Below are 27,500 nucleotides of genomic sequence, written 5' to 3'. Positions count from 1 at the left end.
GTGTCAAGATGTCCCCCTAGTTTCTTGAAAATAGACTAGTGTATCTAAAGTAGAGAGTAATGTTGCGGTATATTTCGTTGATAGGGACAACATTTATCTGCCATTTTATCAGTGATAACCACAGCAACGGCGTATTGAAGTCAGTGGGATTTACTTTATCTTGAGGGATGAAAGTATCGTCAATGTGTCGAGATTTAACCCGGACCACCCCATTTCCAGACGGTGATAAAGTGGAGGAAATGTAAACAGAAAAAAGGATTCAAGATTCTAGCTGATAAGCCAATGATCTGAAATTCGTGCATGATGTAAAAGGAGAAAGCAAAACACTACAAACTTCCCTTGCACCAGATCGCCGGAATCGAAAGATCCCTGAGATGTCGAAATTGCACGCAGAAAGAAACGAAATTTTAACTTAAAACTAGGCTGTCCTCAGTACTCATCAACAAATGTCTGTAGAACTATAATCAGTGCTACGAATTGAAGCACATGGGAAGCCTACCTCAAGTCAGTTTTGATTACCTGAACCGCAGCACATTAAATAAAGTGTTTCACGATTTCATCGTAGTTTTTCTACTCATTTTACAAGTTTGATTAACGAAAATTCATCGCAGTTCTTATGATTCTAGAGCTCGACCCAAAGGAGGCATAACTGCACCAAACCTAAACTGAGTCAGAAGTCAGAATTGTTCATTTACTTTTTAGGTTGTTCGTGGCGAAGTGCATTCTGGTTAAATGCAATGCAATCTGGTTAAACGTAGTGCATTCTGGTAAAGAGTGGTGAATTCGATTCCAGAATTCTCTGTATCTTACATACTTTTCCTTAAATCCAGATTACGTTGCTGCTCGCTGGTTTCGCTCGCTCCGCAGCAAAAACTCTGGATCATTTCGCCTTTAGTGTGTGATCGAGATATATTTCCTCTTTTTCTGCTATTCGCGGGCTTTTCAAATGCGGGGGCAAAAATTTGATCATAAACCAACTTTCTTTACCTTCCTTCCCGCGAAATTAAAGGAAAGATACGGATCAACGAGTTCTTTCTGTTCCTGAAGAAATAAAACAAAATTTTAGTTTTGTACAGCGTTCATATCAAAGTATTCAAACGTAAACGGAGATAACACAAGATGAAATAAGAATCGCCAGTTAGCAAATGCTACCTCTCCCACTCTAAGGACTTTCTTGACTCCTTCAAAAAAACCAGAATCCACTGAAACAAAACAAAGAGACGACGTTCAATTCAAATTCGCCCTAATCCAGTAATCGTTTGATACAATGGACCAAAACTCAATAAAGCTCGACTAAGGAGCACTAGACGTTCTTGAGCTACGAACGGAAACCGAAAATGAGCTGTTTTCTTTTTGCCACTATCACATTTATATTGCTAAGCTTCTTTTCTCTTTTACAGAGGATTGGTTCAACAATGCGGTTGACACCACTGTCCTCACACGCGAGATGTACACTTCAGATTTCTTGCGTGGCTAAAAAAACGTCTGGTTCTTAATTAAGCTCCTTCATGAAATCCAGCATAAATGCATGACGTCACATTAGCCACAGGGGTGCCCTTAAAAGGCCTTTTACAATACTTGGAATGCATCGACATGAAGTGCTTGAATCCGACTGAGTAGCGTTTGCTTTCCAAATCCGTCATGAACTTGAGTAATGATTTCGAGTTTACAGAAGTCCATACAACTGCTCGGCATAGTCCAAAACTACAGATAGTCTACACATAGCATTTGTGTAAAAAGAGACCCGAGACGACTACTGCAAAGAAATTTAAACCTTTCCAATGTTTTAACACTCACTTTGCGGGATATCCTCAGCCCTGTAGACTTTCAACGAGAAAACGGCTGGGCGCAGCATCACACCAGATGGTTGAAGAAGGTTACTACAACAACAATTACAAGTGATAAGTTTGATAATGAATATATGAGGTGCAGGGATAGCGTAATGGTGAGAGCAATCGCCCTCCCACCAGTGTGGCCCGAGTTCGATTCCCAGACTCGGCGTTTTATGTGGTTATTGGTTCTCTACTCTGCTCTGAGGGCTTTTTCTCCAGGAACTCCGGTTTTCGATCCCCCTCTCCTAAAAAAACCTACATTTTATTTGATTTGCGTTATATTGTTGATTTCAGCGATTCAGTGCTAAAACGATTATACACTTAAAAGTTCCTTTCCTTTTTTCTCAGTATCCTGCAGGTGTCACGTTAAATCAAATGATTAAGAACACATCAAGCGCAAGGGAGTACAAACACTTCCCAACGCTTCGCGGTATATTGTGTTTTCAGAGCAAATAGATTAATGATTCCACCAACATAACCAAGACAGTTGAACAAACTAAATTTAAGGCTTGCATGGGAACGATCGATTGTATTCCAAAGTGCTCTACTACCAGAACGTCGGAGCCATCTTCGGGGAGAAAGTACCTGTTACTTAATTAAAGGGTGAAAAGCGCTCTCAAATTTGCTCAAGGGCACATGACCAAGAATCATCTAATCACAGTGCTCGTTTTGTTGAGTGAAACTCTAGGTACATAACAAATTACTATTGTGAGCTCACGTTGGCGTCTAAAGCTTTAATTTCGTTATTTTCTGTTACTGATTTGCAGAGTACATGTACAGCAAAGAAATGCACTTAAAGGCGTACCGCAGGCACGTGCACCACGATTACGTTTCGCTACTGACGCTAAATCAAACGATGATGTGAGATAGCACTGATATTAAATATTAAGCATCCCGCTTACGGCAAACGGCGGTCAAAACTTTGCGTTTTGAAAAAAAACAAAAGAATCCCGTTTGAAATGAGCTCATTTCTTGCGTGTCAACAGCAGGTATCAACCAGGTGATCTGGTGACTTAATTTGGAGGACTGGAATGAAAAATTTTAATACCGTATCCCACAACCGCGCGCGGCCTTAGGTGTTGTTTCCAAACTCCCTGCAGTGATTGCTATCGCCAAAAAACTCAACAGATCATTACGTGTCTACCACATTTCCTGCAACTGAATGAACATTCAAGTAGACCCGACAAGATCTAACCTCTCCTCTGCCATGTTAAATTCGAAAATAAGGCCGCGCGCGGTTGTGGGATACGGCGTTAAAATTTTTCTCTCCAGTCCTCCGAATTACGTCATCAGATCACCTGGAAGACAGTTAGAATAACAATTTTCATGCTTTTATGACAAGCAGCAGCCCACCGTTTCGCGTTTGCCGTTTCACGTAAACGCGATGCTTAATAGCCGTATTTATACTAGAGGACGTCTAAGACGTCCAGACGCATTAAACGTTTAGACGCACTTAACTTGAGACGTTTAAGTCGTCTGACGTTTAATGCGTCCACCTTATTTCCCGTATTTATACTAGTCGTCTAAGATGTCTTAGACGTCTGAGACGTCTTAGGGCGCTTTCCTTTTGTCAGAACTGGCCGGCCAGGCCCGTCAGTTTGCAAAGAAAATGCAACAATTTGAAGGAACACTTGCATGATAATCCCACGCATAGTTCTGGAGGAGTATATATCATCCTCGAAGTGTGCTAATTTGAAGTTGGTGTAGAGTTAGTAATTCCAAATGTGCAGTCTGACCGGGTCATTTCTTTCAAATAGAAAGCGTCCTTAGACATCCTCTAGTGTAAGTACGGCCAATCTCTCAATTATTGGTTTAAGACGAAAGAACGTCGTGCTGAACGTGCCCGTGCCGCCGGCACGCATTTTAGTACATTTTGTTACGGTACTCTGCAAAACACAAACGTGAAAAAACCGAATTTTAGGTTTCGATGACAACGTGAACATGCATGCAACAGTTAATCTTTCATCCTCGACTTTGACCTAAAAATCGCTTGCACCAATCGAGTAATTGGATACTTGGCGTACATTGTTAAATGTCGCTGCTGTAGCCGTCGTCGTTTCTTAAAATCTCTAATTTCTTTTTTGCTGACGTCCTTGTTTAATAACTCCCTTTGTCTCAAATGCAACGAGATTAATACCAGAAAAGGCAACCAGAGAGGATAACAACTCCTAAATCTTCTTGACAAGCAAAATGCAACTTACGATTCTATGTCGTCTGTGTCATCTTCTGTAACACTTTTTGACGTAGACTGCAACGAATTCGTAAAAAAAAACATGTTTTAGTCTTTATCGAAAGAAGCAAATTCAGTTCTTCAAACAACAGGACACAATTCTTTGAAATTTACCTAATAATTATTCCACTCGGACCTGTTGGATACGAGGTTGCTCAGCGGTACGAACCTGGATGGGTATTTAGCTTCTCATATTCAACGCGCATTCATGGCATAACTGTCAAGTAAGTCTGCTTAGCTAGCGGGATATTTTATCGCCGCATTATTCAAACGTGCGCGAGTGGAATCGCCGCTCGCTAAAACTTGTTCCCGCGCGGCTTTGCTGCCGCTCGCACTCGCTGCCAGAACACAACGGGGCGTGTGTTGTTATAATCCCGCTATAAAATATCACGCCAGCTACGCAAGTCAGCTAAATATCCGTCACTCCCCATTTTGGAGCTTAAGAATCGACGGCGCCGTTGAGTCACTTCATAAGTCCAGCGTCGCCGTCCTATAGAAATTTGAATTTACAATATTTTCAGTGACGATGACGTTCGTGCGCGTTTGGTAAATTTTACCGTCATTCTTAAAGTTTGTTTTTATCTTTTCACGAAGCAAATTGTTCAATCCAAAATTTTCAACTTCAGATAAACGAGTTTGTATAACTATGATTAGTATCACCCAACTAGTGGACTAATGCAAATGCTGCATTTTGATTGGCTACGCTACTAGAGGACTATTATTAATAGTCCTCGAGTAGCGAAAAGCGGGACGCTTTCTTTCGTTTTATTCCCAAATAAATATTTCTTTACTTGCATTTGCTAACTTTATTATTGCCCTTTCTGTCCGACTAGTTGGGTGATACTAAAACAATTAGACCCTTCACTCTCAAGGGCCACGGGTCAATAGCCCATTCGGCTTCGTTTCATGGGCTATTGACCCGTAGCCCTTGCGGGCTACGGGTCTAATTGTTAATTGAATGAACAAGATATGCGATGTTCACAAGTTAAAAAACCCCAGAGTTTCCGAAGTGGAACTATAAAAGGTTCGATTTGGGTAAGAAAACATACGACTAATGCAAGGCTGAGTTTCGTTTCTGCAAGGAGGACATTTGCACCGTGAATATCGTAAATTTAAATTTCTACAGCACTACGATGCAGGACTATGACGTCACTCAACAGCACCGTCGTCGATTCGTAAGGTCCATAATATACACTACATGTATGAGACTTCAGTCTGACATGACCTAATACTCACTGGAGCTTCATCACCTGGGCCAAGCACAACCACAGTGACTTTGACATAACCCTAAAAAGACGAAATTAATGAAAACAATTTAAATGTCTAATAGGATAACAAACCTTAAGGTGAAACCCTGGAAAAAATTCAAGTGCTGGCTATCTCATCGTCAAACCGAGAGTTGTGGCAGACACTCGAGACAACAAACTCGAGATTACAAGCAAAGAGTGCTGTAAGTAGGAATCAAAGAGTAATAAACTGATATTTACTCGAAAAGGAATTATATTATGCATAAATTATCAATCCTTTTTTTATTTCTCCACTATCTTTATAATTGGAATGGAACATATTCATACAAATATCTTAACGTTAGGAAACTTAAGCCATTTAAACTTATTTCAATTCTGACAAGAAACATTTTTTTTAAAATTAACGAACAAAATGTTTTAAAGTTAGTTACTTTTACATTTAGCTCCGAAAACGTTTTTTTTTTTTAGAGATGTTAGTTAACATAAAGGCTATCCTTCTGAATTAAGATACAATAAGAATAATACAAGATTAACTTGGGCTAGTTAAGTTAAAACCTTGAAAGGGGATTATGGCTTAGTTAGTTGAAGCCCCTTGTTTTCTACATCTTTTCGTTTTGATTTCTCAAGGTTAAATACTTAAGTTTAATTAAGAAAGCAAAAAATAGCTTTTTAAGATTCCTAGAATAGCAATTTAAGAAAGGGCCTGGCCAAACGGAAATGTTTGGCGTTTAAACAACATCAAACATTGTTTGGTGACCAACCATTTTACCGTCTGGCCATCAAACATTCGATCAAACAACTTGGAACATTTCTTTTGTTCTCGTGTCTGATGGGCGAAGTTTTGTTCGTTTGGTCAGCCGTATCAAACATGTTTGGCGCGTGCATGCGTACCACGCTTGCTCAGCGTCTTGTATCCACGTGTTTTTTACGTATTTGTAACCCATAGTTCTTTGCTTGTGGAATTTGATCTGAGTAAGAGCAAACAAGTTTTAACCGTTTGGCCACTCGCTTCAACATCAGCAATGTTTAATGTTAACTCAAGTGAAGCTATGATCCTCGCAGTTACGAACGCACTTTTTTGCAATTGCGTAAAGAAGCCTCAAAAATTCAGGACTCCAACGGGGTTTGAACCAGTGACCTCGCGATACCGGTGCGACGCTCTAACCAACTGAGCTATGAAGCCACTGACGTTGGGAGCTGGTCATTTGTGGGTTCTAATGTTCTAATGTTCAAGCTTCACTTGATTTCACATCCGCAGTTCACATATGATCATTTCATATGTCATTTCATCGTTAATGTTTGATGTTGTTTAAACGCCAAACATTTCTTGTTTATCCAGGCCCCGACACTTGAAGAATGTACACTTCACAATTTTTTGCATATAAAGATCATTGTAATACAAACACTTCTTTCGCTGATTATTAAATACATTTAAATTCTCTTAATACTTGTTTAAAGATATTGAGCGCTTGCCATTCGACAGAAATTTCGGCAGCTTCTGCAAGTACCGGAGCGGAAATTACTTAAAACAAAAGAAACAAAAGACAGAAAACAAAACAACTCCAAATAAAGACTAATGCCAAGTGACCAAAATCACAATGCTTTCCGGTACTTGCAGAAAGACCAAACATTTCGGTTTGAAATTTAGGAAACTCCGTTTGCCGAATGCAACGGTACTTTCCGGTTGAAGACACCCGCCCCAATAATTTGGTCAAATGGGACGCGCCACTTCGGTCGGACCGGTCATTCGGGATCACCTTCACTACTAGCTGATCTCCACTATTCCGGTCGGACCAAACCGAAATTGACAGTTCCATTTGACTTCTAACTGAAATTTGATCGACTGGTAAGCGCCCATTGATTAACCTCTTACAAATCACAAACTGAACTTCCTTGTCAGCTACAAAGAGTGGTTTTCAATTGAGTGTCGAAAGTAATTAGCAAATTGCTTTGGTTTTGCATTACTTCACTCAGTGAAGTTCTCGCGCCACTTTTTCAATCAATCACAAGTGAAACCAAGACCAATCGTGGCTCGCGCGTGCACATTTTTCCGCGCTTTGTGTCGGTTACGTGTGCTCCGAGTTTTGATTGGTTTACTGGATTGTCTCCGTCCTTTTTGATTGGCCAAAGCAATTACTTTGGGTTTGGTTTTAAGACACTCGATTGAAACTTGCTCTAATTTAAGTTAACATTTTAAAATACTATAACCAGTTGCAATTTATAATTTGACATTTCCATTAGGCTGACATCATATATAGATTGATCATTTCGTCCTTACAACCAATTTAACACTGTGTCATTTTGTTACTTACAACTAATCCAATTTTTTCTGTTTAGAAAAAGTTACAGTTGATTACATAAATTTAGAATTTAATAATTACCTAAATCAAGTTTTACACTGCTCTGTAATATTAATAATGGATATGATTAAACTAATTAGAACCATTATATTATATTGATATCTGCAGAGAAATTCAAGACCCAACTTATACCAACTTTTACGTATTTACATTAAAACGTTGGCATCTACTTTTAAGTGCAAAGACTTCCAAAAATCGATAACAGGTTTCTTTATTATTAATAATAATTATTTTTGTTTTTTTTTTTCATGTGTTATTTTGCGTAAGACTATAACATTAATTTTACAAAAAGAAATTACACTATTCCTATAAGATACAGTCATATGCTTCTGGTACAGTAAATTACAAATTTATAGCATGATTCTGAGTCAATGTAACTTATGAAGAGTTAATTCAATACAATTTTTACAAGTTAACTTTTAACATATTTACGCTAACAAGTTGACAGGTTTTTTTCTCCAGCAGTTGCACTTAAATTTTAACAAATTTAAAAATTTGCCGATTCATTAAGAAACCACTGCGCTAATATAAAATATTGAACATTAAAATCTGCTGTCCCAATTATTGAGTTTGATAATGGCATTTATGTTTATCAATCAATTCACGTTTGCTGGCGTTATTTTTAAATGCTTCAACCAGGGATTCAAAGATCACGTCAACAGGCAGCAAAAATGCAATAGAGCGATTTTCAATTGAGTGTCGAAGGTAATCAGCGAATTGCTTTAGTTTTGCATTACTCCATCCAGTGATTGGTTCGAAGTTCTCGCGTGACTTTTTTCAACCATTCAGAAGTGAAACCGAAACCAATCATGGCTCGCGCGTACACATTTTCCCGCGCTTTGTGTCGGCTACGTGTAATTACTTCGACTACTGGATTGTCTCCGTCCTTTTTGATTGAGCTTTTGATTGACCAAAGTAGTAACTTTGGTTTTGGTTTTACGACACTCGATTGAAACTCGCTCCTCTAATATTTCGATATTTACTGCTGGAATTCCACCCATTTTTCTGCCTTGGGCTCCTCGTGATTTTCCTGTCTTCGCTGATTCTGCATTAGTATCATCATCATCGTCTTCCTGGTGCAGTAAGTGGTCACTTGCATGATGAGTACATTTTTTTTTTAAAATACAATTATACACTAAGGTCAATCAGGAACATTTGATACAGTGATCCAAATGAAAGTAAAACTAAAAGCATCAGTAAAATAATTGCTCTATTTTAATTAATAAAGGATTTAACTTGCAAATGCATGTTCATAATTAATGATGAACAGAAGTTAGAGCTAAAAAATTGAAATGAGCTATCATTGAGCTATGAATCCCCACAGTTTAGAGAAGGTCACTTTGCTCGGCTCATGTGCTCCCGTGAACGGAATAGTGAATGAAAGAACTGTATACTTGCTGTATACTTGAAGTGTGGGTCATAGACGAAACATTAAAGTTATCCTTCAATCTTTGAAGTGAACCCCGCAATTCAAATACTGTATACATTTCTTTCATTCAGTATTTAAAGCTGTTTGCAATTAACAATATTGGACCTACCTGTAAATAATTAAACCATCGTTATTTGTCATAAAATTCATACCAGGAGTGCTCCAGTTACCTGAGGTATCAGAGGCATTTGATGCCAGCATAGAATTTTGAGGGTCAAGCTAAGATCAATACCAGTCTCTTGGTCAAATGACCAACTGCAGTCTTAAAAACTCTTCTCTGGAACACCAGTTCATACATGAACTTAAAATGAATTATTATTCATGCATCTAACACTCATTTTCAGGCACAGATCCAGGTATGAGTATCGGCCAATGTTCTTAGGAATTCAGTAACATCCTTTCTTAGTTCAGGTATTTGAAAGGTTCAACTTAAGCCGCGGCTACACGAGCGATTTTTTTCTCGCGCTTGTGATGCGATTTTTTCAAACTTTGTCGCGTCGCCAGCGCGACATGAAAATCACACGTGTAGCCACCCTTGAACTGGCGACGCGACGGGTGAAAAAATCGCAAGAAAAAGTCGCCAGAGTTGAAACTTTCGCGACAAAATCGCAGAGATAGTTGCCCGTGTAGCCACCCTGCAACTTTTTGCCCGCGCTTGCGACGCGACTAAAGACTATTTAGCCAATGAAATTAAAGTAAGAATCTCTGTTTATAGTGCCCAGGTCTCTTGAAGTATGCGATTAGCGCGACCTTCAATTTGTGGCCAAAATTTGTCACAAGTGTAGCCACCCTGGCGCGCAGGCGGCACAAAAAAATATGAAAAAAATCGCATCACCGGCGCGCGACAAAAATCGCTCGTGTAGCCGCGGCTTTATAAATTTTACATTAGAAACTTGCCCATACATACATTAAAGGGGCTATGACGTGTTACTTTAGGGTGTTTCTGGGAAATAGTCAATCGCGAATTTAAAACGTGAAAATTGGTAATGTGGAATTCCTTTACATCACAAACAAGATGATTCTGAACAAAAACAATCTTTATCCGCTAGCAATTTGCCTTAAACTTGAAAAACGTTGGGCCACCCTTTTTCAAGATTACCCAAATGCAATCCATTTCAACCATACATGTACTTCTCTTTCCTTTTGCTGTATTTCTTTTATGTTTTTCAACAGTTTTAAGTGGTTATTGCGATGTTTCATTCTACTTTTTGGGCATTTTGGGTGTCATGAAATTACATCACTTTGCGTGACATAGCCCCTTTAACAATGCCAATAATTATTGCATGCATGCATCCCCAAACTTACTCTCTGAATGGTACTTTTGGTTGCCCAGCTCACACCATTCAATGAGCAGCAAGGTTAAATAGGGAAAAAGGATCCCACCTTTTTTAAGCCCAGTACTACTGTGTTGTTAACTATGAAAACACTGAGATTTCTCTACTGTCAACACTTACCCTAAGTCCTAAACAGTGCGGAGGGATTTACACGTATTTACTTTTTTTCGGACAACGTAACACACAAAGTAAATGACATGACAATCACAGAGCCACAATAAATAGCTACATATTGCAGCAACCTCGGCCTAATCTAAGCCATATTCCTGGTTTGGCGCTAACTTAACTTAATTTTCTTGAGAAGAGCATACTAAAGCTATCATTTTCGGTGGCTTATACTGAGCCATGAATGGACCAAAAATAATAAATATAAATAAAAAAAATTACAATACTTTCTTTGGGTTTATAAATTAACTTTTACTTTAAATATCATTAACCTTAATTATCTTAATCTTAATAAGTGCAATAATAAGCTAATTTATTGTGGCTTCAGGACTTCTGGCTTCCACATTGCCCTAAAACCCCTCAACATTTTGCAGCTTAAAAAGTTGTAGATTTACAACCAAAAGCCATCATTCCTTTTTTTTTTTTTTGGAGGGGGGGGGGGGGGGGGGGGTGGGTATTTGAAACCTTCATTTTGAATTTTATTTTCTTACTTTGTCAATCACAACAAAACATCCTTCTCCTAAAGAATTGCAATCCTTTACCACTTTTATTATTGGGTTATTAAATAAAATCTTCTTTCTTCAAACTTCCACGACAAAAAGGTGATTTTTTCTCTTTTAAAAACCAATCCGAGATCAGCAACAGAGAAAAGCTGTAAACATACAACTTCCTACCTTGACTCCAGCCATCTTGTCATCAGGATCAGTAAGCAAAACCCACTTCCTCACAACAGCATGAGCTGTCAAAAAGTTTCAAAAGCTCATGTAAGCGAAAGGGCAGCATAAAAAAGAAGATTCAAAATTTAACTTCGAAATATAAAAAAAAGAACAATTGATGGTTTGCATCTGACGTCACGCCGGCCATGTTGGTGTACAGTAAAATGCCTTTTGGGAATTTGACTCAATTATGCAAAACGTGTGGGGCCATTTTCTATTGTTTTGTACACCAACATGGCCGTCTCATCACATGGATGCAAACCAAGGATACTATCCATTGCACTTACATGGTTCATCATAGAAAAAGCCAATATCGCTCTGAAACAAAAACCAATAAATTTGTTGTGTTAACTTTGAGGGTGTCACAGGCATTGAAAAAGTTAAGTAATTTCCATCTGCTTGCATTCATTGATTCTTCTTGTTTCTTGCTGTCTTTAACTCTTGGGAATCCTCATTCCTGCAATTCCCGTTACCAAAAAAATTTCTCCGAGCCACAATAATGTTATTAGGGAGGATGATGGCTATGAGGATGCCACAAAACAATAACTCTAAAGAGCAAAAACAAAAGCTCTGCAGGCCCTGGACATGCATTTTATATTTGTGTACATTATTACTATGCCATTCTAGGTCTGACAATAATGAGAACTGATCACATTTAAGGCTGAATGGAAGACATGAGCACCTGATGATAGATTTTCAATTTTTCTGTAAATATCCACACCACTCTCACCAATTTTATCTCTGGAATATAATCTCATACCCAGATCTCTTGTGGTGAGCGAAGGCGAGATCTGGCCAAATCCGATTTGCACACGTGATGGACTGTCAGGAATGTGACAGGCGATGAAAGAGCGCATGCCCTAAATAAGTTCTCGAAATGGCAGCCGTCTCCGATGCCGATTTCAATAGAGCAGTGAAATTTTCCCTAGCAAAACGCGGAACGCCCAATATATATATTTAAAACCAAAACAGTTGGAGGCGTTAAAAGCCGTTGTGCAGCAAAAGCGAGATGTGTTAGCCGTCCTTCCAACAGGATACGGCAAGTCTGTAATTTATCAGCTTGTACCAAATCGTCATCACTTATCAAGCGATGCAACTTCACGCTCTTCCAGTAATCCGAGAAAATCGACAATCTCTGATTGGGATTTGTGGTGTTTCCACAAAGACGGCACAAGTTTCTGATATCATTGAATGCTTCAAATTCTCCCGCTAGTTTCGCCATGTCTGTAAACAATCCAAGCCTTTTGCCGCGCAAATGTTCAAAGAAGGGATTGGACACGAGGCTGTTCGAACATCCAATGAAAAAAATTGAATAATCGGATTTGACCAGATCTCGCCTTCCCTCGCTACAAGAGATCTGGGTACGAGATTATCTGGAATATTGACACTCGCTTTCCATGCTGAGATACTTGGAGTAATTGCAAAATTATTACAATAATTGGAAATACACATAATGTTTTTAGACAATATTCTGGTGGCCATTGTACTGTTGTCGTCCTTGCTTAAGGTCCCTATTCTCTCTCTGATGCGGTTTTGTACACATGGTTTCCGTATATTAACTTTTTGTTTTTAGTTGTTGATCTTATCTTATTTCAATCATGTGATTTGCACGTTTTAGTTTCGGCCCAAACTGCATTTATTTAGTTAGACTTATGATTCTGTTATCGGACGGATCAGAAGTTTCCAGTGGAGTAAGTTGTGAGACGCTGAAGATTTGAAAAAGATTGGCAAAGCAGAACTGTCATAGTCTTGTTCCTCAAGGAGACAAGGCCTACAATTGTAGGCCGCCGAGAAGGATTTGAACAGAATGATGTTTAGGCTCTGTTTACAGCTGCTGTTGCTTTGACTTCAGTTTTTTTTTTTTTTTTTTCAAATGTTAGACTACTAAGCCAAGTCGGTTGTTGAGGCTGGCCTTGAGTACCGGAAGCTACACTCTTATTATTGACCATACTACCATCCTTAGCTTCACATTAATTTTTTGTAAATTTACAATGCCTCAAGTCTTTTGGAGTTCTTCCATTTTGTTCACTAATAAAATTAATTATACAATAAGGGCAAAGTATTCAGTCTGTAATATTATTGGAACAATGAACAATGTTATTGTTGTGTATTCATGTTGTTGTTAATACCTCAAAGATCATGATAATGTTTATTGTAACATGTAGGTATTGCTACGTATACGGCCATCCTTGATCCTTGGTCGACCACCTGGCCTGGTCTCCCCTCCCCAGGGAATGCAGAGGGGCCAGAGTCAACATCAAAACTACCATACATCTATTCAACTACCGGTAACTCAATGACAATATGCTTACCTTATTCTAATACATGTACTTGAAACAAGGAGAATATTAAACTAATAACAATTCCTAATCATTCAAATGAAGAGAAGCAAGTGCAAGGGAAAGACACTTCAATCTACCAGAACACCTAAATGCCCCTTCTACAAGATTCTTTCCTCTGTGGGTACTGTCAAATAGACCCTTGTCAACGTTAACCCACCTTTCAGGATTTAGGACCCTAACTGTTCAGTAAGAATATTCTATCTTTCTACCACCTGGCTCCTGAAGGGGATGTGTTTACTTTTCAACAAGAGACAATATACCTTAAAATAGCCAATCATAGCATTTGCCCTCAGTTTCCTGGAGTTAAACACCTGTAGAAGGAAAAGTGGTTAACTTGCAGTCTATGATCAGTGCTTGGTCTTTATAACATATTACATTATGGAATTGACAGGAGCATTAAATTTGCTTTCCAACCAATGATTCCAGTATGGAATAGCTCAGGATAATAAGAATGGAGTCAGGGCAGTCCAAAAGTCTGTTCCCGTAGTCCTGTTAATTTAAATCCCAGTTCGACACACTCCAATGCTAAATGCTTAAATTAACATTTTTTAATGTTGCAGTTCCCGCGGGTATTTATATTTAAGACACACTACAATAACAAAACACAAGAGACAATGTTGGCGTAAAAGGGGGGGGGAACGCTCCACGATCAGCATGACAGATGACTTCCCTAGCATGACTAAAAGCCTGAACTTATCTCCTCAACGCACAAGGTGAACCACGCCAGATCGGACAAGTTGTACGCAGGTAAAAGCCAAATAATTATATACAAGCCTAACTCTCCATGGCACTACGAACTAAACCTCCGGCCAGCATCGTGCTAAAACGGAAAGAGTGTAGGCGGTAAAAATAGCTTGCAAGCCTCCTTATCTCCCCAGCACTACGAGCCGACTCTGCCGACATGTGTTGGATCGGACAAGAACAAAGGCAGATAGAGAGCATAAAATGGCATAGCATGAAAAACACCGAAGCTTGGGGAAGTCACCGAGAGACTTAACCGAAGTGTGTACCGAAAGGTGAACCCGAATTTATTAAACTTGACCTTAACAAAACATCTGAAGGGAGGGACTGGGTGGGAATAAAATTTGTAAACAGTAAAGGTACTCCTTACAGTAAACTGTAGAGCTCACAGAGTTATACTTTGGACATGTACCATCTAATACAAACAACTTCTGTAGGGCTCAACGCGGCATGAATGGGGATAGTAGTTGCTTTTCGCCAATCCAGAAGAAGGATATAATTTATAACTATTAGCAGACAGTATTAAAGACAAGGATAAAGGAACTCAGTTCGAATTGTTGGAATATAGGAATCCATTCATGTCTCGCTTGCGTTGCGTAATGTTTACGAAATAACGTGACATGTGGAGGATTATAGCTCTAACCAGCCACGCTCCATTACGTAAGTACGTTTTACAACACTGTTGTAAAGCTTTACTAAATATGTACACATGTTGTCAGGCAGAATTTAAGTTTAATCTCTGCCAAGACAATGTAAAGTAACAATTACATTGTGTAAGTGCATTTCCTTTCAAATTCAATAAAAACTGAACCACATCCATCTGAACTCTACATACAATGTAATTTGGTAATAAGGCATACAGTATCATTGTCTCACCTCAAAGCTAATAATTTCATCAAACAGCTCTAATGGTGACATTTGAAAGTTAAAGAAGAAAGTCTGAAACAAAAAGAATATTAACTTAAAACTCTTCTTGTTTGAAAGGCATCAAAAAGGCAATAATCCCCTCAAAGCTCCAAAATCACCATGGCAACCCACCCATAGTTCTTGTACACAAAAATAGTGAATATGCAACTTTATAATCCATCAAATATTTTCGCTCGCGCGTGATTGGTCTAAACGCGTCACGTGGGCAAATATTCCCCAGCTAAAACTGGGGAATATCCGAGGATATTCCCTAATGATATTCCCCAATTTTTAAAACCGACTTCAAGGATTCAAGTCTCACATTAAACTTAATGTTAGGATGGCAGAACGGTTTGCTTTTGTAACAGAAGAAGAGATAAACCTGCTGGTCGATAGAACGGTACCAGAAAACACCAAAAAATCCACTTCATACGCTGTTAATGTTTTTGACGGTAAGCTGTTTGTAAATCGTATCCGCCACTTGTATCCACACAATTAAAAAAGTATGTTTTCCTTTCACTGAAATGTTGTACTCAGTTTCTCCAAGCATATTCTTTTAACTGAAGCAAAGTCTGTTCGAAACTCTGGAAATGAATATTGAATGATGCGGTTTTGGAAGCCAATTGACAAACTTTGACGTGTTGACGTATGACGGACTGGCAGATCCCGCTTGTTGCGAAAAATATTTGAAGGATAATAAACACAATAGCCTCAATTTGGCTTCAAAAATATGCTCGGATATTTGTCCTTGGCTTCGCTCCCGGAAAACTGTTCGCTTCTTGGAACAGATAATGTCCGCGGACAAATATCCGAGCATATTTTCGCGCCAAATGAAGGCTATTGTTTATACAATTTTACCTACAAGTGAATACCTGAAGGGAGAAACAAAGAAGCAAGCCATAGAGTTGAGAAATATAAGCAAGGTAAAACAATGTAAACCACTTTGCATATGAAGACGTAACAAGCCACAATGTGCTTCACCCATCAAAACCAATGTCTCTGAAATTCATTACTCCAGGAGATATTGTTTCACAAGACACTGTTTTAATTGTTTAGGAGATTTACCACGCTCACACAACAAATTATCTCTCCCTCCACCAAAAAGGAATGGGGTCCTTGGGAACCACAATAAAATTTGCACTGAAGTGTAATTCTCTTGGGGGATTTTTATTTTGATTGTTCACGGCAGATCTAGATCTGTGTCTATCTTAATGTATTTGAAAGTATTACCAGTATTTAGAGACAACTCACCCAAAGAACGCAATGGTATATTAAGTGATGGTTTATGTTACCTCGTCATAGAAGGGTTTGTTTGTAGAATGCTTGACTTTGGTTTGACGAGTATGACTGGCCACTATTACCCGGACCACTGGGCTGATGTTGGAGCCAGACAGCTGTCTACCTTCTATGATTCTTACACGGACCTGAAACAATACACCACAAACCATGGATAACTCAAGGGACATATGTTACTCCAAACTAATATTTATTGGTATCCTATATACAGCTGTAACTGTATAACTCTCAGAAGACCATTCGTTAATTAGACACAGGAAACTAACCGAAGCCCCTAATTCTAAAGTTCCTATTACATGTAAGTTTCACTTTGAGATGATACTCTAGCATACAATATGTCAAATGCCTTTTTCAAGTCAACAATTAGGCCACCACAACTGTCATCCACCCAGTCTGTAAGGGACTTACACACTGATCTGCAAATGCCCTTATTGAACTCAAGGAAAACTCATATTAATTTAAATACCTTGTTTGGCTGAAAATCATGAATATTAAATGCTGATGCTGAATATGTTAAATTGCATCATAGCTGAGAAGCATCAGTTTTGTACAATCGACACTTTCCTTATCATTGTTCTCAATACATTTAGAATCTCAGAGTCTTTACTAAATATCATTTGCATAGAAAGAAGACTGTGTGCATTCTAGATCAATCTTTAATAGCCATTTAATCCAGGCATCCAGTGACAAACTTACTGGCATTATTGTGACAGCTAGGATTAAGCAATCATAAGGTACGAAACATTGTAATACCTGAAAGTCTTGAGGCTTATTTGATAACTTGTGTCTGGCTGTTCTTTTTCTTCTTCGCCTTTTCCTATCAAAGTACAAAAATATGATTCACATTCACTGATCTGCATAGTACTCTTTATCTGTTCCCTTGCATCTGCATCAGCTGCATATGCAGACCTTTCGATCACTGAATGAAGGCAGACCTTCAATGAAGCTGATGATTGAAGCACTGCCACTGCATATAGCCAGCCCTCAGTACACATACATGTACATACATGTTGTGTATTATGACTTCTTCCTATGCAGCAAATTTCCAATCCATGGACTACCCCTATGGACTACCCTAAAATGGACTACCTATAAAAAATACTATTTCGAATGAGTATTATGTATTTATGAGTCATGAGTCAATGAGTTAGTGCAGTTACCCTAACCCATAAATTGAAAGGTAAAATTTCAGGAGTGCTTAGGCCTACTCACTGATACGAGGGCTTAGGCTTAATCAATAAATTATTGCTATATTGACTGTGAGTCTCATTGACTCACGACTCATTGACTCATAAAACAGGCATCCTCATTTTCGAATAGGTACTACTGAATTGATTATATACTAACATTGCACATACCTTGTTTATTTTCATCCGCACAGCCACATGTAACTAAATCCAGGAATTGTACCAGTCTCATTTAAGCCACAAGAAGTAATTGGCCATCAGTAACTAAAGCTAACCTCTTTAACCCATTGACGAGTAAAATCGTCTGACTGGTTTTGGCTGGTTCAGGTGTCGAAGGGTTAAAAAAAATGGGTGCTTAGACTTAAATACTGTTCATCAACGCCGTTTAAAATGGGTGTTTGAGAGGCTGCGTACATGTAGACCAAAATAGTATTTTTAGGGTAGTCCATTTGGGTATTCCATTGACTGGGGATCAGTGTTTTGTCCAACACTGCTTTTCTTTTTGAGCAACATAGAAGTCACCGTTGGCACAAACGAAAAAACAGGTTATGGGGTTTATCTCAATCATGACACCTGCGATCCCTCTTTCATTAGGCAATTTGTATGCAGGAACATATGCATTGCACTTATCTTTTTACCTGACAGGATCACCAACTCCTTCCATTCCTTCCTCAGCTTCATCGCCAAATTCCTCCTCAAATCCTTGGTCCACTTGCCCAAGCTCAGCACCAAGATCAGTTTCATCTGCTGCAAATATTTCACCTTCTCCACTCTTAGCAGGCTTTGGAGGTATATATTCCAAGCGAAGGGAAAGTTTGGCCTGCAAAAAAACACCCCAGTGGAGCTCCTTTTGTGACAAATCTACCGTTTCTCTTGTTTTAAAATACATTGCTGCCACGTAAGGATGCTACGATTGACTGAAACAACTAACACGTCTTGCATGTGTGTTTGAAAAAGCTTCTGAAAACCAAATGTTAAGGGGCCAGATTCCCAAGGACAACAATGCGCACATACATGTATTAGTACTGTCTGTTCTAAAAAAAACAACAGCGAATTAATCTCTTGATGGGACATGTCTGACCCAATTGTAAAACTCCAGTATGTCTCAAACCCCACCAACCGAGGCAATCCCATATCATGCTGTAACAATAAAACTTAAGTAACTAACAAGCCATGGCCAACAAGCAGTGGTGGCTACAATTAGCGACAACTTGGCAACAATTTTTTTGCAATCCACGCGACCTTGGAAGACTGGGTATGAATTTTACTAGTTGACAAACAAAAACATGTCGGACGACGACAATATTGCAATTTTGTCCACAATATATGTTCTTTTTTGATGGACATCTTTAGTTGATCAAAAGAACAGTGAGAATACTAAGAAAGGAACAAAAGTTGCACGCAACGTATTTCGAAGGACAAGTAGGCGAATGCATATGTACTGAAGTGATTTTACGCTGAAGCCACAAAAAAGAATGGCGAGCTTTACACCAAAGCTTCACTTGTCGGGATACATATACGCTTTGAAAACTGTGAAATTCTTCAGCTTTGTTGATGCCTAGTGTTATTGAACGTTTGACTGTAAGTACAATTTGAAGTCTACAATTATACTTATGCCGAGAAGGAAACCAATTGATTGGTGCCATTACTCGACTCTGCAAGGCAGCGCACGCTTACAGCTTCCCAGAAACAAAAACAAAAAACAAACTCAGTGATCGGATGATAAAACACTTATTGACCTCGGTTATCACAAAATACCGTGATTTGTCAGTACATGTCTCGCAGATCAATTATTTGCCTCAGCCTTCAGCTTCGGCAAATAATTGATCTGCTCGCCACTGACAAATCACAATATTTTAATCAACCTCGTTCAATAATTGTCAATTATTATATGGCAAGCAATTCTCAGGTTAAATGGAGCACTCTGATTGACTGACACTGCTTTACAGTCAAACCAAGTGAAGCGTACCCCTCAAGATTGCATTAATGAACTGATTATTTGAAACTTGAACCCGCTAGTCGTTTCAAGAATGCAATAATGAATTGATTATTCGAATATTGAACTCGCTCGTTCGATCCAAGAATACGGCTAACGGGTTCCGTTTCCGAAAAATCGATTCAGTATTGCATTCTAGAAAAGACTAGTAGGTTTGAAACCTACTAGTCGCAACAGTGAATTGATTTTTCGAAAACGGAAGCCGTTAGCGAATTTAGCCGTATTCTTGGATCGAGCGAGCGAGTTCAATATTCGAATAATCAATTCATTATTGCATTCTTGAAACGACTAGCGGGTTCAAGTTTCAAATAATCACTTCATTAATGCAATCTTAAGGGGTACGCTTCACTTGGTTTGACTGTAATTGTTACAATTTGACTATGAGACTGCATGATGAGGCCCACAGATAACCAGAGGTTAGAGCATCCATCTTTTAGATCTTGGAGGGTCACTAGTCCAAATCTAATCTGGGACTCAGATTTTTTTCCAAGTTCCATTTGGTTATCACAAACTCTGTGCTTTAACCCAATGACCCCTAGGAGTGAAACTTAAAACTTAATATTTTACTCTGTCTAACGCCAGACTATTTTACTCGTCAATGGGGAATGGTTGCGGAGTCAATGGGTATTGAGACGGTAAATGTCGATCAGCACTGACCTCCGTCATCCTACTGTTAGCATCCAACAGATTGACATCAGCCTGCATTGTGTGACTGCTATCCTTCACAAGGTCCTTTAGAGGGACAGTGGCTGAGCCCAGAAGTCTTGAAGACAAAGAATGTTAAACAGTTGAGTTATCAAAAAATCAATAGGGGATTCAAACATACCCCTCTGACATTCTGTGTCCGTGCAGCCAAGCATTTAGAGAGTGGTTTTCCTCTCAAGGTGTGCTACAAGAGGGTGGGGGGTTGGGGGTAAAGCCCTTTTCAGTTCTGTTACTTTAAACATTAAAACCATGTGATTTATTTCCTGCATTTATGCTACATCTCTAAGGCGTATCAGATGGCTAAGCCATCTGCAGGAAGTCCTCCTTTCTAAAATTGTGGCCAATAGCGAGTATGAATAAGTCTTGTGAAAGTCCTGTTCAATTAACTTTGAGCACCATTGTACTCTATCATGAGAACCTTCTTTTTTTTTTTAATCAAGAGATAAAGCCAACCCTTTTTTTTTAATCAAGAGATAAAGCCAAAATTAGATGAAGAAATTTCATGCTTTCTTTGAGTGTGACAAATTTTTTGGACTTTGTCCTTTTGATACCGAAAAACGGAAAATAAACAACACCTAAAATCTGATAAAAAATAATTACATTATCGAGAATACTGGTAATGGTTTTTGGGGAGCAAAATAAACTTTTGCACTTTCACTTTCCTTACACAGACCAGGCACCTGCTTTGTTTTGCTTTACCCAATCAGAAGATCAATATTAATATTTGTACAAAGGCCTTCGCATTTTCATCCTTACATATCGAGCTTGCACCAACTTCAAAAGGGTAGTAATCATTCTTTTACAAATTATTTAAAACTAGCACAAATTTTCATCTACATTGAAAAACATGAAATCAGACGAAAACAAAAGAAATTGACATATGTCAAAAATCGTTTCATGCTTTCTTTGAGTGTGACAATTTTTGGACTTTGCATGTCCTTTTGATACAGGAAATAAACAAAACCTAAAATCTGATAAAAAATAATTAAATTATCGAGAATAGGTAATCGTTTTGGGGCAGCAAAATAAACTTTTGCACTTTCACTTCCCTTACACAAACCAGACACCTGCTTTGTTTTGCTTTACCCGAACAGAAGATCAATATTAATATTTGTACAAAGGCCTACGCATTTTTACCCTTACATATCGAGCTTGCATCAACTTCAAAAAGGTATTAATCATTTTTTTACAAATTATTTAAAACTAGCACAAATTTTCATTTACATGAAAAACGCGAAGTCAGACGAAAACAAAACAAATTGACATATGTCAAAAATCGTTTGCCACAGTTTGTTTGATCATAAAATGCTAATCCTTGTAAAATTACGTCACACAGGTTTAAATCCCCAAGGTATTAAATCGACCACATGAAAACCAAACCACGAAAATCATTGTCACCAATATTTATTCCTGTATAAACTAAAACTGACAGCATATCTAACTTTTCCAAAATATATGGTTTTTAAAAAAACAGAGGCTCACAAGATCATCGATTTTTAGCCGCATACAGATGCTAGTTAAAGAACAAGTCATGCAATGTTTATCACTTGCTAAACAACAGGGAATCATAAACTTCACAAATTGTTTTGTCGGAATAGCGCATTCATTATAAACTACGAAATAACGATGCAACGTATATTACGTCCACGGAAGACTTTCTGTTTAAAAGCTTTAGGACGTATACTTCCGCTTTTTGTACAGCGCGCAATAGCTTGGGTTTTTCTACGCGAAATCGAGTATTTCAGTTCTATAATTAAACTATCACATTGATTAAAAAATACTTAAGAACGGCTCTATATCCTATCTTTTCTAATCCATAATAACCTTTTTTGTTTTGGCAGAGAAAAAAACAAAACAAAGCAATTGAAAGACGTAACGGGCTCCCAATATGTTAATGTCAGTTTCCACTAAAATGCAAATTTCTTTTTTGCAACATTATTAAGTGAGATTAACAGTGTTCAGCAAAATATGGTCAGATAGCTCTCGTATCCGCTTACAAACGATTTCCCAAGATAGATCATTCCTTTACTGAAGCTAACGTACTCGGAGTCAGGTTGTTTTTTAAATAGAAAGCTTCGCTTATTGTAAGCTTTAATAAATTGAATACAAACCAAGGCTGCGACTCGCTTGTTTTTGAACTGAAGACAATATACTTTAATTAAAGTTTTAAAAAATAGGTACTGTCCAAGGCTGGTTAAGCATTCGCAAAATAGAAAAAAAAACTACTAAGAGATAATAAATCGGCGTTAAAAAGAAATCTGGAAAATACCCATTTTTATACACCTGACCTGTTACGTCCAATCCGTTCCCAATCTTTGACATGAACGATTAAATTTTCTTCCACTGAAAGCGCTTGACCTCCTAAGTCCCATTCGAATTTCTGAAAAAAAATTATAAACTGTGAAGTTAAAATAGACTGAACCATGCTCCAAAAATAGGTTGATTTTTGTAGCTGCTAAGAAAATCCCCCAAACTGCAATTAGCGGTCCCCAGATAGCGAAGGGTTTGATCAAAAATATCCTTACGATGGTCGAAACTTACGAAAGCAAAACGAAAATTACAGACCTCATTCCAAGCTGGGTTGAGCTCGTCTTTTATCACTTCCGTCTTCTTCTTGATACCTAAAAAGCAAAACACATGAACCGTGACTTTTACACGTTGAATAGTGTTATTGTATTTATTCTACCCGCCTGAAAAGTCTTGAAGCACAACGCAAAATAAAAGCTCCGGAGATAAAACACTTAACACAAACCTTGAAAATTGAGCACAACATATGGATCGCTTTTTCCAATCGTTTCTACATTTGGCAAATTTAAAGCACTGCTCACAGCAACTCGAAGCATGTTGTTAGATATATTTTTGATCGTGACTTCTTGAGCTTTTCATTCATTCATCCGTTTTGAATGTTATTGAGGTCACCGCTTTACACATGATGAGACAACGAAAATAACACCGCATAATTTACCATACATTATTTATTTGGGATGGGGCCGGTCTTCATAAAAAATTAATTGACCTAAAAAATTAAAAATTAAAGTGCTCATATGCCACGCAGTGAACAGTGAACATGCATCTTAAAAGGGAAAGAACATCTCTGAGGAGCAGATTTTTTATTCCACAACCGGCACGTGCAGACCTTGTTCGGATAAAAAGAAGACTGAAGGAAATCTTTCGGACCTCATTTCTCTCGCTAACCAAAGGGCGCGTTCGATTGACCCTATTCCGGAATAAGAAATTATACGTGGAGTGATGATTAAAACGGTAGGTTTGGCGCGTTTCGAAGCAGCAAGAATAATAAAAATATGTTTAAAATAGCATTTCAGAAGATATTTGACAATGTTAATGTGAATCTCCGTAAAAACGAAGGATTTCAAATATACGGTCAATCGAACGCACCTAATGAATTCCAAGAGAAACCGGAAATAATGCTTGGGCAAAATTTTCGGGGGACAAACAAAAGAGTATTATGGTATGTTTTTATGGTGGCGGATTGTCCGACTTGTAGAATTACTTCAGCTTTTCACTAGTTGCACATCACTATAATAATCCTAGAGTCACTTTCAACAGAACAAAGTAGCACTAGGTAATTTTTCAAAAAGACCAAAGAAAACTGCGGTAAGATGTCGATCGATAGTTGAATATTGCGAATGTTATATCCGAAGAGACCATAGCCTCACATAACGGTTTTAAAGAGCACGTTGTGATCAGTGACCCCGTTGGTTTTAAAATAAAATAACGGCAAAGATTACCTTGAAATTGCACAGACGCATATGGATCGCTCTTTCCCACTTTTTCGACATTTGGCAAGTTGGTCGCTGATATCTTGAGCAGCCGAAGGAACGACATATTGCAAATCAAACCAGCCAAAATTCAATCTAAAGCCCTCTTTCAAGCGCTAAATGAGCTTCCTCGAGTTCAAAGCAAGGAGTTACAGCTATTCGGGACAACACCTTTTTCCATTTGTTTTGTTTTCTGTTTTCGCCAAGAAACACGAATATTGGCGATTTCTAGAATGTGAATTTACCCAGGAATTTTTGAAACTAGATATGATGATCTCCAGAGCTGCGATGGAATTCAAGGATACGTCACACAATTTTTTAACCAGCTTTAATTAATAGCAATTCTTTCTGATCTGAATGGTTTCCTTTTTTCTGTGGTTTTTGGTATTTTTTCACTACGTAATACTCAACTCTGCCGATACGTTCAAGAAAGAACATAAAAAACATCGATTCCGAGCCGTGTGTAGACACTTCGTAATGTAACGCACTCTTTCACAAGGCCTCTCAGTGGATCCGCCCCAATTTTTTAACTCTGTGAACTCCCCTGCACTCCTTCAATGATTCAGTAAACAAGTGTTTCTTCTTCAAAGTTCAGCTGATTTATGCTGATTCTTTGTAATTAAGTCCAAAAATAAATTATTCCGTGGTTTTAATTTCACTGTTAAAACTACAAGACAAGATGACCATACTGGTACCTTGATATTGGAGCGTTGTGTAAGGGTCACTGCATCCCTTTTTGTCGACGTTGGGCAAATAGGTCGCCTTAAGCTTTGAAACTCGTAGGAGAGACATGTTTATGTGGACTTCCTTCAGTCCACCTTCCGAACACAACGCTTTTGGAGATGAAAACAACGTAACCTGCGTTGTATTCGAAAAGGGCTTACGTGCGGGCAACAGCCATGAATAAACAATTCAGCCATCTAAGTTGATCCCCAAGGAATAACCTCTTAGAGCGTGATGTTTCAGCTGATTTCCCGTGGGGTGTGTCGTTTTGAGGCATGCATGGTGGTTTTTCTTTGTTTTTTTCTTTTTCTTTTTTTTTTTTTTTTACTTGATAGCGTTTTCCAAAGTCGTTGATTCATGTTGCAAAGAAAATCGACATAGCTTTCCTCTCAAATGGAAGACCAGTTTTTGGTTAAGGAAAATCTAAGACCGCGAGAGGTGATCCAACTATCAACGGAGATCCAATCACGGCGAAAGAAAAGAAACGTCAGACGCCCACAAAAAAGCAGGGAGGATGCCTGCGTTGCAGACGTAATTTAACACCGTTTCGTCGTTCTGTGGCGCAGGCTGAAAAAAGAAGAAACAGATAGATTTCGGAAAATAGCGAGGGAAGAGAAAAGTTACTGCTAAACTTTCAGTACCAGAAAGACCGCAACTAAACCAACATTCCGCCATCAAATGACAGATTTATTCGTCATGGCTTCCCCAACATTATGGAACGCTCTACCAAGGGCGCGTTCGATTGACTCTATTCCGGAATAAGAATACGTGGAGTGATGATTAAAACGGTATGTTTGGCGCGTTTCGAAGCAGCAAGGATCATGAAAAATATGTTTAAAATAGCATTTCAACCGTTGAAGTGTTTGACTATTTTAATGTAAATCTCCGTAAAAACGAAGGATTTCTAACTTATATTCCATGTATTCCTATTCCGGAATACGGTCAATCGAAAGCACCCCAAGTGACATTAGGACTGCTAACAGTCTCGATGAAAGCAAGAATCTTTTAAAAACATATCTTTTACAATTAGCGTTTTCATAGAATTACATAAATAATTTCGTATTATTTCAACAGTTAAGCATTAGTTTATAGTGATATAGATTTTAAAGAGAATCCTATCCTATTCAAGCTTTTATTAGAATTTCACTGTATATTTTTGAAAAGATAATCATATACTTTTATTTTTTATAAACTTTTGTACTATTTTAATTTATAGCGCATCTGATCAACACGTCATGTTAAGATGCGCTTTCTAGGTTACCAACTGTTATTATTATTATTATTATTATTATTATTATTATTATTATTACTTGTAATCCTTGGCTTGCTTGTTTAGTCTCTGAAGCACCGGGTCCAACCCGTGGGCGTTAGGCACCAAAGAGTTCACTTCATTGACAGAACCTTTCTCAAGATGCGAGCTGATCCCAGAAGAGTAATTTTTTGGAGCTCATCAACGCTGACTGTGCCTGGAATCTTGTCAACGTACTTTTCTAGTCCCTTCTTAATTACCCCAAGTGCACCAATTATTATGATCCCAGGAGGAATCGAGCAGACGGGGCGGAACGGAATCAACACGCCGATAGTAACAATACAAACCAAGATAATGCAAGTGAAAGCGATACCGGAAAGACAATAAAAGAGTGCCGGGTTGTCTTCCAGATTATCTTCCCACTGCCGAACCATCTCTGATCAATTGGGGAAAGCGAAATGACGGAAGTACGACTGGCCGCTTTTATACTAGAGACGCATAATTCGTCTGGGACGAACTTGGGCAAACATTTTTTCTGCGTCTGTTAAATTCGTCTAGTGTAAAGACGGGCACGGGACGCATTATGCGTCTGGACGAAGTATCTACTAATGCGTCTTCGAAGACGCACTAAACTGGATAGTTCGTCCAGACAAATTATGCGTTTTGCGCCCGTCTTTATACTAGACGAATTTAACAGACGCAGAAAAAATGTTTGCCTAAATTCGTCCCAGACGAATTATGCGTCTCATCGTCCCGTCTTTACACTAGACGGATAACTTGAGAGACGCATAATTCGTCTGGACGGATTATGCGTCTCTAGTATAAAAACGGCCATTGTCTTATCATCGTCAACCATAATTAATGCTTACAGTGAGACTGTCTGATGGAAAAAAAAATGTGTTTCTGGTACCATATGGAAAAATCGGACGATACTTTATAGATCAAGTGACGTCACACATTAATGACTGGAATAACTCCTCTGATAATTGTCACGCGTCTCTCAAAGCCGCTTTTGTCCTCCTTGCTGCAGACCTACAAAAACCAGGGCCAAAGTCGAAAGCTAAAGATCATCAAGACGCCCTGGCTAAGCAACTCTTCCTGTGGAGAGAAGGCGAAATCCGCAAACTACTACACGAATGCAGAATTATTCAAGGTCGAATAGGAAAACTGAAAGGTTCACCGCCGCCCAATACTAATAAGACGAAAGTGTTTGTAAAGCTTGTGCTTGAGGGCCAAATTAATGCAGCGTTACCGTTTGTGAGT

General features: G+C 38.5%; 1 protein-coding gene across 5 annotated transcripts in view; it reads right to left on the bottom strand.

The window, feature by feature from the left end:
- Nucleotides 1-25,221, bottom strand: part of LOC138043747 (myoferlin-like) — a 75,060-nt gene extending 49,839 nt beyond the window's left edge. Inside the window, exons 1-17 of one of the 5 annotated variants that reach the window (XM_068890162.1) lie at nucleotides 24,961-25,221; nucleotides 23,052-23,107; nucleotides 22,775-22,866; nucleotides 20,439-20,544; nucleotides 18,424-18,605; nucleotides 17,352-17,415; nucleotides 16,595-16,726; nucleotides 15,273-15,335; nucleotides 13,916-13,966; nucleotides 11,601-11,631; nucleotides 11,272-11,336; nucleotides 8,653-8,742; nucleotides 5,299-5,349; nucleotides 4,034-4,080; nucleotides 1,798-1,880; nucleotides 1,153-1,202; nucleotides 988-1,041 (exon numbers count right to left, since the gene is read on the bottom strand). In XM_068890162.1, the coding sequence (XP_068746263.1) occupies nucleotides 988-1,041; nucleotides 1,153-1,202; nucleotides 1,798-1,880; nucleotides 4,034-4,080; nucleotides 5,299-5,349; nucleotides 8,653-8,742; nucleotides 11,272-11,336; nucleotides 11,601-11,631; nucleotides 13,916-13,966; nucleotides 15,273-15,335; nucleotides 16,595-16,726; nucleotides 17,352-17,415; nucleotides 18,424-18,605; nucleotides 20,439-20,544; nucleotides 22,775-22,866; nucleotides 23,052-23,107; nucleotides 24,961-25,057 (1,314 nt within the window). In that variant the 5' untranslated portion in view covers nucleotides 25,058-25,221. Of the gene's footprint in view, nucleotides 1-987; nucleotides 1,042-1,152; nucleotides 1,203-1,797; nucleotides 1,881-4,033; nucleotides 4,081-5,298; nucleotides 5,350-8,652; nucleotides 8,743-11,271; nucleotides 11,337-11,600; nucleotides 11,632-13,915; nucleotides 13,967-15,272; nucleotides 15,336-16,594; nucleotides 16,727-17,351; nucleotides 17,416-18,423; nucleotides 18,606-20,438; nucleotides 20,545-22,774; nucleotides 22,867-23,051; nucleotides 23,108-23,238; nucleotides 23,421-24,235; nucleotides 24,574-24,960 lie in introns of those variants that run through there. The other 4 variants (XM_068890161.1, XM_068890163.1, XM_068890165.1 and 1 more) reach the window with 4 other exon arrangements.
- Nucleotides 25,222-27,500: the final 2,279 nt, after the last annotated feature.

The sequence above is a fragment of the Montipora capricornis genome, chromosome 3 (assembly GCF_036669925.1).
Source record: "Montipora capricornis isolate CH-2021 chromosome 3, ASM3666992v2, whole genome shotgun sequence".
Lineage (NCBI taxonomy): Eukaryota > Metazoa > Cnidaria > Anthozoa > Scleractinia > Acroporidae > Montipora > Montipora capricornis.
This window is presented reverse-complemented; position numbering and strand designations above follow the sequence as displayed.